Source organism: Pangasianodon hypophthalmus, chromosome 21 (genome assembly GCF_027358585.1).
Source record: "Pangasianodon hypophthalmus isolate fPanHyp1 chromosome 21, fPanHyp1.pri, whole genome shotgun sequence".
NCBI lineage: Eukaryota > Metazoa > Chordata > Actinopteri > Siluriformes > Pangasiidae > Pangasianodon > Pangasianodon hypophthalmus.
This window is the reverse complement of record NC_069730.1, coordinates 315,729-330,728: the sequence shown is the minus strand read 5'-3', so window position 1 is coordinate 330,728 and position 15,000 is coordinate 315,729. Positions and strand designations below refer to the sequence as shown.

The following is a 15,000-nucleotide window of genomic DNA, read 5'->3' as shown; positions in this document are numbered from 1 at the left end:
CGCAGCGTCGTGTCTGAGTGTTGGGTCTGAGCGCAGTGTCGGGTCTGAGTGTTGGGTCTGAGAGCAGTGTCGGGTCTGAGCGCAGCGTCGTGTCTGAGTGTTGGGTCTGAGCGCAGTGTCGTGTCTGAGTGTTGGGTCTGAGAGCAGTGTCGGGTCTGAGAGGAGAGTCGGGTCTGAGTGTTGGGTCTGAGCACAGTGTCGGGTCTGAGCGCAGCGTCGGGTCTGAGAGGAGCATCGGGTCTGAGAGCAGCGTCGGGTCTGAGCGGAGAGTCGGGTCTGAGCGGAGAGTCAGGTCTGAGCACAGCGTCGGGTCTGAGAGGAGTGTCGGGTCTGAGTGTCGGGTCTGAGAGCAGCGTCAGGTCTGAGTGTCGGGTCTGAGAGCAGCGTCAGGGCTGAGTGTCGGATCTGAGAGCAGCGTCAGGGCTGAGTGTCGGGTCTGAGCGGAGTGTCGGGTCTGAGAGCAGCGTCAGGGCTGAGTGTCGGATCTGAGAGCAGCGTCAGGGCTGAGTGTCGGGTCTGAGAGCAGCGTCAGGTCTGAGTGTCGGGTCTGAGAGCAGCGTCCTTGATTCATGACATATAATCCCACTTAAGTCCACTTCAGTTGCAGGTTGTAACACTACAAAATGTGGAAAAAGTCAAGGGGGTGAATACTTATGCAAGCCACGGTATTTATTAGTCTGTGTGTCCGTGGCTTTCAGTCAGAATCAGCTGCACATGGTGGGAAGTTCAGATGATTCCACAATGTGTATATTTGTGTAATGCATGCTGGGTAACGGTGTGTAATGATTGATGGTTGAAGTGACAGCGATGCAGAAGTGTGAATTCTGGTAAAATACTGAGACTGAGAGATTCAGTGCTACAGAATACTGTCGCCTTCATGCTGGTAAACACTTGGTGTTTGTGACACAGCCTCGATTTCAACCTGAAAAATGGTGTAAATATTTTGCAGTGTATCTGAAGGCAAAAAGAAGACTAAACACAGCACATACATAATCAAAGTTCTGGTTTATTTCAGCAGGTCAGTGGTGTTTAACGGCAGCGTTGCTCAGTCTGAGGGCCATGCAGGCAGCATCGCATTTCATCAGCTGTGTCTCAAATCACAATATCTGACTACACACATGTGCTGTGTAGAGAAGTAATGTAGAAGATCAGAATGGAACAGACTCGTACATGGGATCATTATGGAGAGGATTCAATTTAACATTTTGTATCTAATGTTAAAATGAATGTGATATAAACAACAGAGCTGATGCTAATTTAACCAACAGTGTTTGCTAACAGGATCATCCTAACCCCTGACCCTGACCCTAACCCTGACACCTAACACTGACCCTGACCCCTAACACTAACCCTAACCTGAACCCTGACCCTAAGCCTAAGCCTGATCCCTAACCCCAACCACTAACCCTAACCCCAACCACTAACCCTAACCCTGACCCCTAACCCTAACCCTGACCCCTAACCCTAACCCTACCTGTGGTTTAAGATTAAAAACCATCTGAAAATCCCATCTAGTACAGACGTGTGTGATCTGAGACACAGCTCTGGTTAAAGAAGATCTACAGATGTGTGGAAAAGTGAAGTCATTAGTGCAAGTCCAGTTTGTTAAATAATCCTGATTTAGCCTGAGCTTTGCTACGAGCCGTTACTTTTTAACGTTATTTTTTAGCAGTTTTTAGCAGTATTTTTTTAACGATATGTCTCTTTATTTTCACCACAACATGGAATGACAGAATCTTCACATTATTCAGAGGGTTTAAAGTAACGAGTGCAATCACGGCCACCCTCCACAGATAAAAGACTTTAAATTAAATAATAATTTGGAAAAAACATTAATTATAAATAGAAAAAGAAAAAACCCATATACAAAGTTCTCTTGTTTAATACTTAAATCCTTTTTGATTTAATCTAAAAGTTGAGGTGTTAGTGTTTCCCACAGTTCAACCATTATTTACATTTATGTGTTCCGGGTTCGATCATGTTTTTATGAGCCCTTCCAGGAAGTCTTTCTCCACCATCTCCTCGATGTCGTGTCTGGCTCGGCTCCAGAACATTTTCTGGCTCTCGTGTTTGGTGTTTTTCGGGGCGTTCGGAGCGTCGCTGGGCGGGGCGCTGCTGTGGAATGACGCTGACCTGATGCCTGATTTGCTGCTGAACACCTGACTGAGCGCGGTGAAGAAGGGCAGGAGCTGCTCGATGCTGCGGATCCCGAACAGCGTCAGGGTCAAGCGTCCAGGCTCCCACGCTAACGTCCGGCCCGAGACGTCTTCTTCTGCGCTTTTCTGATAAACACAGGACAGAGCGTTACACCCTGTATCAGGCTGTAGTGATGTTTTAATTGACCTTTACAAGGGGTCCAAGCACTGAAAATACTCTGCAAGGAGTTTTTTTTTATTATTCTTTCCAAAAACAAAAACTGCCAGTATTTTGTCAAGTCAGAGAGACGTGACACTGCTCAGCTACTCGGGCAAGCAGCAGGAGCCTGAAAGGCAGCACTGAAATGCAGTGTTTCTCATTTTGTGTTTCCTGTAACTCCTGAATCATTTGGCGAAGAGAGAAAATTCTTATCTTACACCAATCAACAAAACTTCAAGAGCCATTAACATCGGCCAATCACAAAACCTGATAGGTCTCTGTGTAAGCATACACGTTAAATTTAACATCGAGCGGCCACTAAGGGGCACATCATGTTCTTGGATTTTTGAGATATTTATACGCTTTACCATGTGATTTTTTTCTCTCTGTACCTTCGCTCTTTTCCTCAGCAGCTTTGCCAGTCGCACTACGTAGGGTTTAAACTCTCTCTGGTGTGTGCCCTGTCTGCGCACCTCCAGACCGGAATCATCCGAGGACTCGGGGATGAACGCCCAGCGATACCTGCAGCACCGACACACAGAACCTCAGGGTTAAAGGAATACTCCAGTGCTGAACAGCTGCCCTCAGAAGACCTCCATCAGAAGTGAGTAAAATTAACTTTACGTTCTTTTTGGTATTTTATTTGAAACATTATTTCCCTACAACCATCCAGGTACTAGATAAACACCTAGATAGTGCATGATTTGAGACACAGCCAAATCTCCCATTCAGCATTTAGACAGGTGTGTTTACAGGTAACTTCCTGTTCTGAGCATTTACTTCCTGTAGAGAGGTACACACTCACATCTGGAACTGCGGGAGACTCTCGGAGGGCAGAGTGAGCGCCAGATCCAGCAGTTTGCAGGCAGACAGGTAGAGGTTGAGCCAGCGCTGGCTGTTGTAGGACGTCGAAAATCCGTTTCCTCCCGAGTACGTTGTCTCCAGTCCTGCGACCGAGGGACCCGACGTCCTGCAGAGCGAAGAACAATATTCAGAAAATACACAAAATACAACATTACAGTGCAGACACTCTGAAAGTGGTGTTAGGACGGCAGTGTGGCGTCAGAACGCTGAGACACTCACCATCCTCGCGCTCGTGTTTATGAAAACCTGTAAAAGATTTTATTGACGTGTATGTGGGTGTGGTGTGTGTGTGTGTGTGTGTGTACCTGGTGATGTCCTCGTCTGCAGTGAGCTCCTGCTCCATCAGTAAAAACACCTGAACCTGAGAGAAAAAGGAAAACACATTCTCTATAAGACATTTAAATGAAATGTATAATAATGTGTGTGTCTGTGTGTGTGTGTGTATATATACCAGCTCAGTGATCATGGTGGGCCACAGTGAGGTGAGATGTTGAGGAGACATGCGCAGCAGCAGAACTCTGAAGAACAGGAACACCTGAGCATGCAGGATCGGTACCTGAGGGAGACGCAGACTCTCCACCAACCGCTCTGAAACACGCGCACGCACACGCACACACACGCACACACACGCACACACACGCACGCACACACACGCACACACACACGCACGCACACACACACGCACACGCACGCACGCACACGCACGCACACACACGCACACACACACGCACGCACACACACACGCACACGCACGCACGCGCACGCACGCGCACACACGCACGCGCACACACGCACGCGCACGCACACGCACACACGCACGCGCGCACACACACGCGCGCGCACACACACGCGCGCGCACACACACGCGCACACACACACACGCGCACACACACACACACGCACACACACACACGCACACACACACACGCACGCACGCACACACACGCACGCACACACACGCACGCACACACACGCACGCACACAAACAGTCTTGAGTTGTTTAAATATCATATAATAAAGACTGTATTCAAACACAGCAGTAGTGTATGTAGATTGCAGATGGTGTGTGTGTGTGTGTGTGTGTGTGTGTGTGTGTGTGTGTGTGTGTGTGTGTGTACCCTGTATATCTGGGAGGTACTTTTGGTACTGGTCCACTTCGCTGCTGTAGATGGTGAAGGCGAGGCGTTTGAGGAGCATGGCTCTCTGCTCCAGCTCCGCATCCCGATTAGTGAAGAGATTCAGAGAGCTGTTCTGAGCTACAGCTACACGCGCTGAGAGCACAGGAAGTGAGGAGGAGGAGGAGGAGGAGGAGGAGGAAGTGTTGTGTTACATTACAGGAAGTGCTCAATAATAAACTACAGTTTAAAGGCCAGTTTCTAAAAATACAAACCAACAAAACAGCTCAGAAAAGCTCTGGATGTGAATTAGAGTTAGTGTAGTGGGGTTTAATCTGGTTTCACGCTGTACGAGATCCTGTGCAGTGAAGTGTGTTGTGAATGTCTCCGTGTCCTCTAACGATAAACCTGCGATGAAACACGACTACGTTCTGCTCACGTCATCAATCAGCGTGATCCGGAAATCAGCTCGTGCTGAAAACAAGTTCGCACAGACACACACTTTCTTCACAGTGATTTTTTTGTCATCGATTGTTTTTGGTCACAGTGGCACTAAATGACGTCATGTTGTGAGCTGTAACAAACAAACCGATCTCAACACACAAACCTTTACAGTGTGAGATGTTTGTCTGTGACAGGCTGAGAACTGCGCAGCGTGAAGCCGGGTTTAGTGCGTTACAACGATTTGAACAAACGCAGTGAGAGTGAGATCAGTGTGAGTTTAATGAAATAAACACACTCACTCATCAGATCTCTGAAAGTGGTCTTATCATGGGTCATCAGGTGGTCTATGATGGCTCTCCAGCTGAAACACACACACACACACACACACACACACACACACACACACACACACAGTGGTCAATCAGGAATAAACTCAGTTAGGCTCCACCCACTGGAATAATTATGTTGTGTATTGCTGTATACTCGGCTGTTTTTTTGTGTTTAATGATAAATAACGGTGTGGAATCACTCACTAGCTCACACACGACGCGTCCATCTGGAAGAAGGTGTGATCCATGAACAGGTCGAAGGCTTCTTTCTTCCACGCCCGCCGTGTGTACTGATATCCACTCAGACTGCTCAGGAGCTGAATACACGCCCGGTAACTCGGAGCATTGTGGGCACTGCGACAGGAGAAAAACACAGAAGAGGAATCCTAAATCTCACCATCATCAAGAACATCATCATCACGAACATCATCACCACGGACATCATCATCACGAACATCATCACGAACATCATCACCACGAACAACATCATCACAAACATCATCACCACGGACATCATCATCACGAAAAACAGCATCATCACGGAGAACATCATTATCATCATCATCACGGACATCATCACGAACATCATCACCATGAAAAACAGCATCATCACGGAGAACATCATCATCACAGAGAACATCAACATCACGAACATCATCACCACGAAAAACATCATCATTATCACCATCACGGAGAACATAAATATCAGAGAACATCATAACCACAGAGAACATCAACATCACGAACATCATCACCACGGAGAACATCATCATCACGGAGAACATAAACATCAGAGAACATCAACAACTTGGAGAATTTCATCATCACAGAGAACGTCATTGTGTGTGTGTGTGTGTGTGTGTGTGTGTGTGTACCTGTGGTTGCGTAAATATGGCACAACGTAGTGCATGATGTTGACCAACAGGGGGATCACCCTCTCCTTCTCATCACTGTAGAACACCATGTCCAACAGGTGAGCCAACACCTGCACACACACACACACACACACACACACACACATAATTAATCACACACTACACATACACACATGGTACCATGCGTGTGATGCTAAGTTTACCTCCGCTAGCAGTGTGAGGGCGTGAACACTGTAGACTGATGGAGTGAAACTGGACGCCTCCATCACTGTGAGCATTAGATCTGAAACACACACACACACACACACACACACACACACACACACACATGTTAATCTGATAATGATAATGCTTCTGCTATAAGGTTCTCCGAGGCATCTCTCTCTCTCTCTCTCTCTCTCTCTCTCACTCACCCTCCACGTCCGACTCCAACCCTGCTCCATCTACTACGATCTGAGGAGACGGTTTCACCTCCAGGTTCCTTCTCAACCACGTCGTTTGTTCCAGAGAGGAACCTGCGATCGTCCCGATGGCCTCCACGATCTTATGGGTCACGTCCTGTAAACGAATGATGATTAGGAAGGAGAAAAGCAGAGCGTCGACGTAAACCGAAATGTGTACTATAACATTTAAAATCACACATTTAACATAAAATAAATAAATAGCACAGAATAAACACTGTAGTGGTAAGGAACCGAATTAAACGCCATCTAGAGGTCTAAAGATTAAATGCAAATATGAAAAACAAGGCAATTTACAGATGAAATATCTCATAACAAACCCCACACTCACACAGACGGATTTATTAAAGTTTTTTGATTACTGTTCTCTGTAAAGTTTCATATTTTTACTGTAAAACATCATCCAGTGTTTCTGATCAACACCACCAGCCACCAACCCCTTGTATGTGGTTCATCTGTTCTTCTTTAAGAGCTGACACACAGTCAGTAACGTTAAACCCAAAGCAGGTGTGTATCCGTGAGGAGTTTCTCTCACCTGCAGCTCGCGCTGGTCCTTCTTACTCTCCAGAGTCGGATTTTTTAGGATAAATTCATTCAAAACTCTAAAATACACAACACAGAAATACAGAGTGAACACAGCGAGGTTACAGCTACATATAAACAACTGAACATCTGTTACACCTGAGATAAAAATGTGTGTGTGCGTGTGTGTGTGTGTGTGTGTGTGTGTGTGTGTGTGTGTGTGTGTTACCCGAGGATGAGGAACTGTCCCGGAGCAGGAAGACCGAGCTGCACCGAGTCTTTCAGCAGTGAGAGCAGTGAAGGCCAACTGTCGACTAAACTGCACACTGGAATCCTGCAGTACATCATTAATTAATCATTATATTATTATTTAATTACTGCTAATTATGCATCGTTTACTGAGTGTCAGAGACGAGTGTGTTCTGTTGATCCGACTCACCTCTGAACATAAGCGTAAAAAAACTGAAGCATACAGACTTCAAGAGAGAGATGTTTCTGTAAAGAGAGAGAGAGAGAGAGAGAGAGAGAGAGAGAGGAAGGAAGGAGAGAAACAGAGACAAAGAATAAATTATACACAATATTCACATAATATTTTAGAAAATTAATTTTATCAGCTGCCATTTAAATCAGTACAGTTCACTGAAACAGAACAATTTATTCGATTACAAATTACACAAAAACTCCATCATAAAAGAAGTTGGCTGATTATTGTGCTGTGCCTTTGTTTCTTTTTCCAAAATTGCACAGCGATTCTGGGTTTGAGAAAAGTGCTACATAACAAACAATATTTATTATTTATTTATTATTAAAATGTAAAATGAGAACCTTCTCCTTAGCGATGGCTGGCGGCTGTTTGAGAACCTCCTTCACTGTCTGCATGACGGTTTCAGTGCGCATGGCGTTAACACTCCTCACCAAATCCACCAGGAGGAGCTGTTCATCACTCGCGGTCGGAATTACCTGCACACGCACGCACACACACGCACGCACACACACGCACGCACACACACGCACGCACACGCACGCACGCACACGCACGCACGCACACACACGCACACACACGCACACACACACGCACGCACACACACACACACGCACACACGCACACACGCACACACGCACGCACACGCACGCACGCACGCGCACGCACGCACACGCACGCACACACACGCACACACACGCACATATATACACACACAATAAAATGGAGAAACCTACATTTACATTTCCCACTTCACACTTTAAATGATTTTTCTCCGGGGTTTGATGTGCACCTTGTTCCTGGCAGGAGTTTTGGTCTGTTTTCGTTCGTTCCAGACGTAAGCGATGGCGGCCATGAAGTGAGCTCCGTGGTTCATCGAGATCGGGCCGAGCAGCTCGAGGATCTGCTGACGAAGATTCTGAAGAAAAATGTTTGAAATTTGTATCTTTTCCTTGCATTTACACTCAAGACTTTCATTCTATTTCATGAACATAAACATTATCATCATCAAACCCTTCATAAGTCAAACACGTCAGAAGCGTTAATAAAATACAAAATAAAATAAAAAATAAAATGTTCCCCAGGTGTGTGTTTTCTCACCTTAGTGGACCCCAGGTTGATGTTGGAGCTGCAGGTGGCGCCGCTGGGACGTTCTGAGCTGTCAGCCAGGTAAAGTGCACTCCAGAGCAGTGTGACTGAGGACATGATGGTGTGGAGGATCGACAGGATACCTGAGCGCGCCTCAGCTAGGTGCTTCTGATCCACACTCACCTGGAGCTGTGTGTGGGGAAACACACACACACGCGCACACGCGCACACGCACACACGCACACACGCACACACGCACACACACATACACACATACACACACATACACACAGAGAAAAAGAAAAGTGATCACACCCCATGTACATGCCACAATATGGAAATAAGAGAGTTTGTGGAGGAACAGCGCCCCCACCTGGTGGTACTGAGACGACGGGTCGAGCAGGCAGTAATGAATGATGGCTGTGACTCCCTCCAGCACTGTGAGGATCAGATCAGGAGGAATACACAGCGCCATCCACTGGGGCCTGAAAATATTTAAAAATTTTGATTTAAAAATTTCCTAACCAGCTCGTGACTCCTAACCTGCAGTACCTACACTGGTGCTAGGGGGCGTACCTGGTGTCTGTGATTCCGGTCTCATAGCGGTACTGCTGGATCAAGTTGTCCAGGTTCCTGCAGAGCTGCAGTGTCACTGAAGCCACCACGCGACGCAGAACCCGACCCATGTAGGGCAGCGTGGCCGTGACGAGGCCGATCCACTGCGGGTGCATCTTACACGCGTGGTGCTGGTGAAGCGCCCGTATCACCGCACATAAAAACATACCCTGCGCTGTAATTGGCTGCCCGTGCAGGTACTGCAGTGACGCCATTGGCTGTTGAGGATTCACGTGTTCCACTTCTCCACCCAGAATCTCAAAACCACCACAACCAGCCACGGCTCCACCAGCACTTCCTGAATTCCCTGTTCCTGGTCCAGCCTCTCCACTTTCGTCTCCAGGGACCAGGACGTGATGCTCGAGTACAACGAGGCTCTGAAGGAGGCGAAGGAGTTGCGACTGTACGCCACTGCATCCGTCCAGCTGTTCCTCGGACAAGTTGATGACGCTGTCCTCGGATAGTCCCTCCTCGACGGCAGGCAGGTTGGTTCCACGCATGCGCTGCTCGTGCCACTTCTGAGCGCTAAAGATGGACGAGAGCAGGCAGTGCAGTGCCACTTTCTGTACCTTGCACTTGGACAGGACGTCGCTGATGAAGCTGGCGAACCCTTTAGCTGAGCCGCCAGTCACCTTGGCAAGCTCGCTGAAGAGCAGCGTCAAGACTTCAACGCTGGTCAGCTGCATGGCGCGGTTCCCCGCCAGGTCCTGCGGTGCCGCTGGAACATGTGATGAATAATAGCTCCTCAAGAAGTAGAGGCACAGCGAGATGATGATCTCCAGGTACATGGCGCTACGGAAGGAATGTGAATGCGAATCCTGCGGAATGGGGCAATAAAAATCTTTTCCCATGACGGAAACGCGATGACGGGCTAGAAGGTTCTGAAGAAGCGAGAGCTGAGGTGTGTAGGTGTTGTTAATGCTGGTGGTTGAGATGGCGCTGACAAAGCCAGCAGGAGCCGTGCGCAACATGGCAGCTATGGCAGAAAGAGCATGAAGAGCCCGAGAGGAATCGTAGATTTGCAGGTACAGCAAGATGTGCTGGTAAAGGGGGTGGATGTTAAAGCGACTAGGACATGTAGAAGATCGGGACGAGCCCGGGACTCCACCGGCGCCGCCACTAGGAGATCCGATATCACTCTCAATCTCAGAAACCTCACCTTCACCGCAGCTGTACCAATTCTCCAAGTCCAAGCTGTCGCCAAAGAAGATGCTGGGGGGACGATTCTTATCTGCCTGGTTTGACTTTCGACGTTCCTCCTCTTTCTTCTTGTTTTTCTTCACCTTGGGCTTGGCTCCAGGAGATTTGTCAGTGAGACGCTCCATGATTTTACCCTTGAGGCTAAGCTGAGTACTGCTGTGGCTGCGTTTTCGGGACCGAGGGTCATCTGGGTGCAAGCTTAACTCTGGAGTACCGTTTCCACTGCTATCTGGAAGCGTGACGATGGAAGGTGAGGAACTGTGTCTTGTTATTCCTTCATGAGGTTCATCACCTGATGAAGGAACTGTGAGAAATTCCAGCGTGCCACCAGCCACCAATTCAGGAAGTGTTCGAAACTGGTTGCCAGGAAACGGGCCCATGTTGACCTGGGGTTCAGTAGATGCTTCTGAGGTGTTGGAACTGTCCGAGTCAGTTCGAGACCAACCTTCTGGAGGTGAAGGTGTCTCAACTGAACTGTCTTCCACCATTTGCACCACCCTGTCCACTAGTTCAGCAAGAATCACAGAAACGGCCATGTTTATGGACTCTTCCTCTAATTCTGCCTCTAGTGTTGCCTGATCACACGTGTTAACAGTACTACCACTTCCTTCCAGCTCACTCAAGCTGCCGTTGTCCACAGTGGAGAACTGGGAGCCAGTTGACTCTGAGCTCGGCGGCTCCCCCTGCTGGTCCGGAGGTTGATATTCAGCACAAAGATGTACGTTTTCGATGCTGAGGCTCAGAAGTGACAGACTGTCACTTAAAGGGTTCACCGTTAGGCTGAAGGGCTCCATATCATCCAGAGGAAGGACTTGGCCCTTCAGGTTATCCTGAGACATACAGTAATCTGTAGGACAGACCAAATTAATAAAAATAACAGAAACGTATTTAATTCTCAGATTATCCCTAGATCAGACAGCATCAGATGAAAAACAAAGCAACAAAACCAAACGCAGAACTAAACTGCACTTACGGTCAGAGCAGCCTGCGTCCTCCAAGCATCCAACTTCATGTGGCTCTGATCCCGGTTCTGGTGCTGGAGCTTCGGGAAAGGCCCAGGTCCAGTGGCGCTGAGCCTGCACACGCTGGATGGACACACGGTGTGTTTTTGGATGCAGCAGCAGCAGAAGAAGCGGCTCAAGAACTCGGGCGATGTCGTGTCTCTGGAGAACTTGATTGAGCCACGCCCGCCCCACAGCACTCACCGAACCGTCCCAGAAACTCAGACTGTCCAACATGATGAAGAGAGACCTGCGAGAGGTCCGACATGACGGAATTAACCTCTGAATTAAGATTTTATGTTCACGTCACCACCTAGTCTACAGAGTGAGTCCCTCACATGCTCACTTTTATAATGGAGATCATTCAACAAGCAGAAAAGCCTTCTCCTGATCAGTGGTTTTTAATTTCTTGATAAACTGATAAACTCCGCTGCCACTGCATGTCCTGAATGTTTTAACTTACCTGTCAAAGGTGCGGCTGAAAGGTGAAGACTTGGTGATGTTCAGGTCTCGTGTTAGATGCCACAAGACTGAGAATTTCACATGAGCCTCCAAACGGATCCTCTGAAAAGATGAAAAAAGAAGGTTGTTTAGGAAGTGATGCAAACATGTAAATAGATTTGTTCCATGCATATTGATCATATTTTCATGCATAATAAAGAGCCCCACTTTGTCTCGATGCATGAGCTGGTTGCTGATGACGTCCTCACAGATGCTGGAGGAGGGAACGAGGTTGTGTAGCTGATAGAAAAGTTCCACACTGCGCTGATGATGCTGAGGAGTTGCTTCACCCAACTGATCCCACAACAACACCGCCACGCTCTACACCCAACCGGTGGGACGAGAGAGAGAGAGAGAGAGAGAGAGAGAGAGAGAGATGAATATCAAAACGCAGAGAGGAAGCATGAAGAAAGAACCTTTTATACTAATATCACTCATTATTGTTAAAAAAAATTAAACTACTGAACTGAAAAGAAAGACTCCAAACCTCTATAAAACACTGGTTTAACCTCCTGGTAGACCACTCTACCCTAGAAAGAATCGAAATTTAATCCATAGCAATAAATAATTTCAGGACATGTGGTCATGCTTCGTACAGACCATCGAGAAATCGTTCCTCTTTTCACACCTCGTTTTGGCTAAAATATTTATTCATATAACTTGTTAATTATCCTCTTCCTCAATTCTCTCCACTGCAGGAAAAAAGGTGTTATTTAGAGAATGTGTTATTGTGTGTGTTATTTACAGTGTAGTGTAATGATATAAAATATTCTATGACAGTTTCTGTAATAAAATATCTGACATAAATATCTGTCCTGCCATCTGTAATGAAACATACATAGGCTACACTAACTCAAGTACACAATTAGCATTTCACTTTAGATGCCATGGCGTCAAAACCTATGGCAGCTGTCATCAGTGTCAGACTCAGGGCTCAGTGCCCCATGGATCAAAACAAGTGCCCTCTAGAGTGCCTCTGTGGTAGAGAAACTGTGATCAAGTGCCCTCTAGGGAGCCCTTACAGTACAGTGGCCTAACGGCTGGGAAAAAAAACACATGCATTTTGTTGGTTTCTTCATATTGCAAGTTTTAAGGTTTTGTGTAAGCGTGATATGAGCCGACGAGCATTTCTTAAATCTCTTTTGGAATAATCTAGTTCAGCATACTGAAGCAGCTCAACTTCCTGTCTGCGCAGGAACAACAGGAGCAAATAAAGTGGGAATAAATGATTTTGAGTTGTATGTGATCATATACAGGTGATAATGCATTATAACGACCTGACAGTCAGTAAAGATAGTTTCAGGTTATATTTACTAAACCACGCCTCTCCGTCTGTGCTGCGCCTGTGCTGCGCCTGTGCTGCGCCTGTGCTGCGCCTGTGCTGCGCCTGTGCTGCGCCTGTGCTGCATTTCCACACCTAAACAGCACTGCAGATTTTTTTCTGGTGTAAAATGGGCTAGACGTTTTAAAAAGTTATTTAAAGTTTAATTACTTTCCTCAGCAAAAAGTTGGAAAGGCTATATTTACCTGCATTAACAAACTATAGAACTTATCTATCTATCTATCAAATATATAAACAAACAAAAAACCAAACAAATGAATAAATCCCAGCCATCATTAACTATTTCCCCATCAATATTTCATAATTGTAATGTAGAAATTAATTCCATTTGGCAGTTCACCCTGGGAGGTGGGTTTTTCAGGATGATATTGTTCTTTACAGTGGATGTGTATGCATATTCAGGCTTTGAACGCTGCTGTATAAAACCCCCTTTACAGCAGGGTTTCTGTCAGGAACACTCCATACTGTATTCATAGGTGTTTACAGAATTAGAACTGGAACAGTGAATGTGATCGGACTCTTATTATGCTGAAATAAAGAACCTGAACATTCTGAGTTTAAAAACTCTGCACCATCAACACAATCTAAATTCAGACATTAAGCCTAAAGCTCTACATTCAGTAACTCTGACATGCACAAATACACTGGACAGAATATGAGTAAGCAGGAAGAAGAGGAAGAAGCGGACAGGAAGGTGGGCATGACGGCCTGCAACATCGTCAATGCGCTGCGGTTAGAGAAGAAGCTCTGTGACGTACTCATCACAGTCGACAATGCCGAGTTCCACGCGCACAAGAACATCCTGTGTGGCTGCAGCCCGTACTTCAGGGCTCTCTTCACCAACGGCTGGTACCCTCCGGATAAGCACGAGTACAGAATCCCTGACGTTTCCTGTGAAACAATGGAGCTGATCATGGAGTACGCATATATACAACGTGTTAACATCACGGAGGAAAACGTGTGTGAGCTGCTGATCACTGCCGATTATCTGGTGGTGAGCGTCCTGGTGAACGAGTGCTGCGCGTTCCTGAAGGCTCAGCTGTGTCTGGAGAACTGCATCGGCATCTGGCGTTTTGCTCAATTCTACTTCTGCAAGAAGTTGAAGCAGCAGGCCTTCCAGTTTATCTTGCACAACTTTGAGGAGATGGTGCGCGTCTCTGAGGAGTTTCTGGACCTGACGGTTGAGCAGCTGAGTGAGATCATCGAGAATGACGAGCTGAACGTGAAAAAGGAGAACGTGGTGTTTGAGGCTATCTTACAGTGGACTGAACATTCGCTGCAGAAACGGAAAGCACACATAGGAGAGTTACTGCCCAAGGTGCGTATGGCGCTACTGACGCATGATTACGTTATGGATAACGTGAGGAATAATGTTTTACTGACAGACAATGCAGCATGCAAGCCGATTGTAACCAGCGTTATGATGGGCATGTATGGCCTCAACACAGACGAATCTCTCAGCTCTGATCTCGCGCGACCCCGCCTGCCCAGCGCCGTTCTGCTGGCCATCGGCGGCTGGAGCCGCGGGAGTCCCACCAACGCCATAGAAGCGTACGATACGCGAGCGGAGCGCTGGGTCGATGTGACGTGCAACGATGAGAGTCCACGAGCCTATCACGGGACGGTGTATCTGAACGGCTTCGTGTACTGCATCGGAGGATTCGACAGTGTGAATTACTTCAGCAGTGTGAGAAGGTTTGACCCCATCTCCAGAACCTGGGCTCAGGTGGGCCCCATGCACTCCCCCCGGTGTTACGTGAGTGTGTGTGTGCTGGACGGTTGTATCTATGCAATGGGAGGATTTGA

General features: G+C 47.2%; 2 protein-coding genes across 4 annotated transcripts in view; one reads left to right on the top strand and one right to left on the bottom strand.

Annotated features, from left to right (window-relative positions):
- Positions 1-988: 988 nt before the first annotated feature.
- dop1a (DOP1 leucine zipper like protein A) overlaps positions 989-15,000 on the bottom strand; it is a 32,871-nt gene continuing 18,859 nt past the window's right edge. For all 3 annotated transcript variants that reach the window (XM_034297756.2, XM_034297760.2, XM_034297759.2), the window contains 22 exons: positions 12,021-12,173; positions 11,815-11,915; positions 11,324-11,601; positions 9,112-11,197; positions 8,909-9,020; positions 8,548-8,724; positions 8,240-8,365; positions 7,791-7,925; positions 7,405-7,460; positions 7,195-7,299; positions 6,979-7,045; positions 6,396-6,540; positions 6,186-6,265; positions 5,983-6,092; positions 5,312-5,461; positions 5,078-5,139; positions 4,338-4,490; positions 3,671-3,807; positions 3,525-3,580; positions 3,161-3,325; positions 2,748-2,877; positions 989-2,282 (listed from right to left, as the gene is read on the bottom strand). In XM_034297756.2, the coding sequence (XP_034153647.1) occupies positions 1,977-2,282; positions 2,748-2,877; positions 3,161-3,325; positions 3,525-3,580; positions 3,671-3,807; positions 4,338-4,490; positions 5,078-5,139; positions 5,312-5,461; positions 5,983-6,092; positions 6,186-6,265; positions 6,396-6,540; positions 6,979-7,045; positions 7,195-7,299; positions 7,405-7,460; positions 7,791-7,925; positions 8,240-8,365; positions 8,548-8,724; positions 8,909-9,020; positions 9,112-11,197; positions 11,324-11,601; positions 11,815-11,915; positions 12,021-12,173 (4,890 nt within the window). In that variant the 3' untranslated portion in view covers positions 989-1,976. The remainder of the gene's footprint in view (positions 2,283-2,747; positions 2,878-3,160; positions 3,326-3,524; positions 3,581-3,670; positions 3,808-4,337; positions 4,491-5,077; positions 5,140-5,311; positions 5,462-5,982; positions 6,093-6,185; positions 6,266-6,395; positions 6,541-6,978; positions 7,046-7,194; positions 7,300-7,404; positions 7,461-7,790; positions 7,926-8,239; positions 8,366-8,547; positions 8,725-8,908; positions 9,021-9,111; positions 11,198-11,323; positions 11,602-11,814; positions 11,916-12,020; positions 12,174-15,000) is intronic.
- LOC113543126 (kelch-like protein 10) overlaps positions 13,670-15,000 on the top strand; it is a 1,974-nt gene continuing 643 nt past the window's right edge. The window contains exon 1 of the mRNA XM_026941182.3: positions 13,670-15,000. This exon is cut by the window's right edge and continues 643 nt beyond it. Coding sequence (XP_026796983.1) covers positions 13,826-15,000 — 1,175 coding nt within the window. The 5' untranslated portion in view covers positions 13,670-13,825.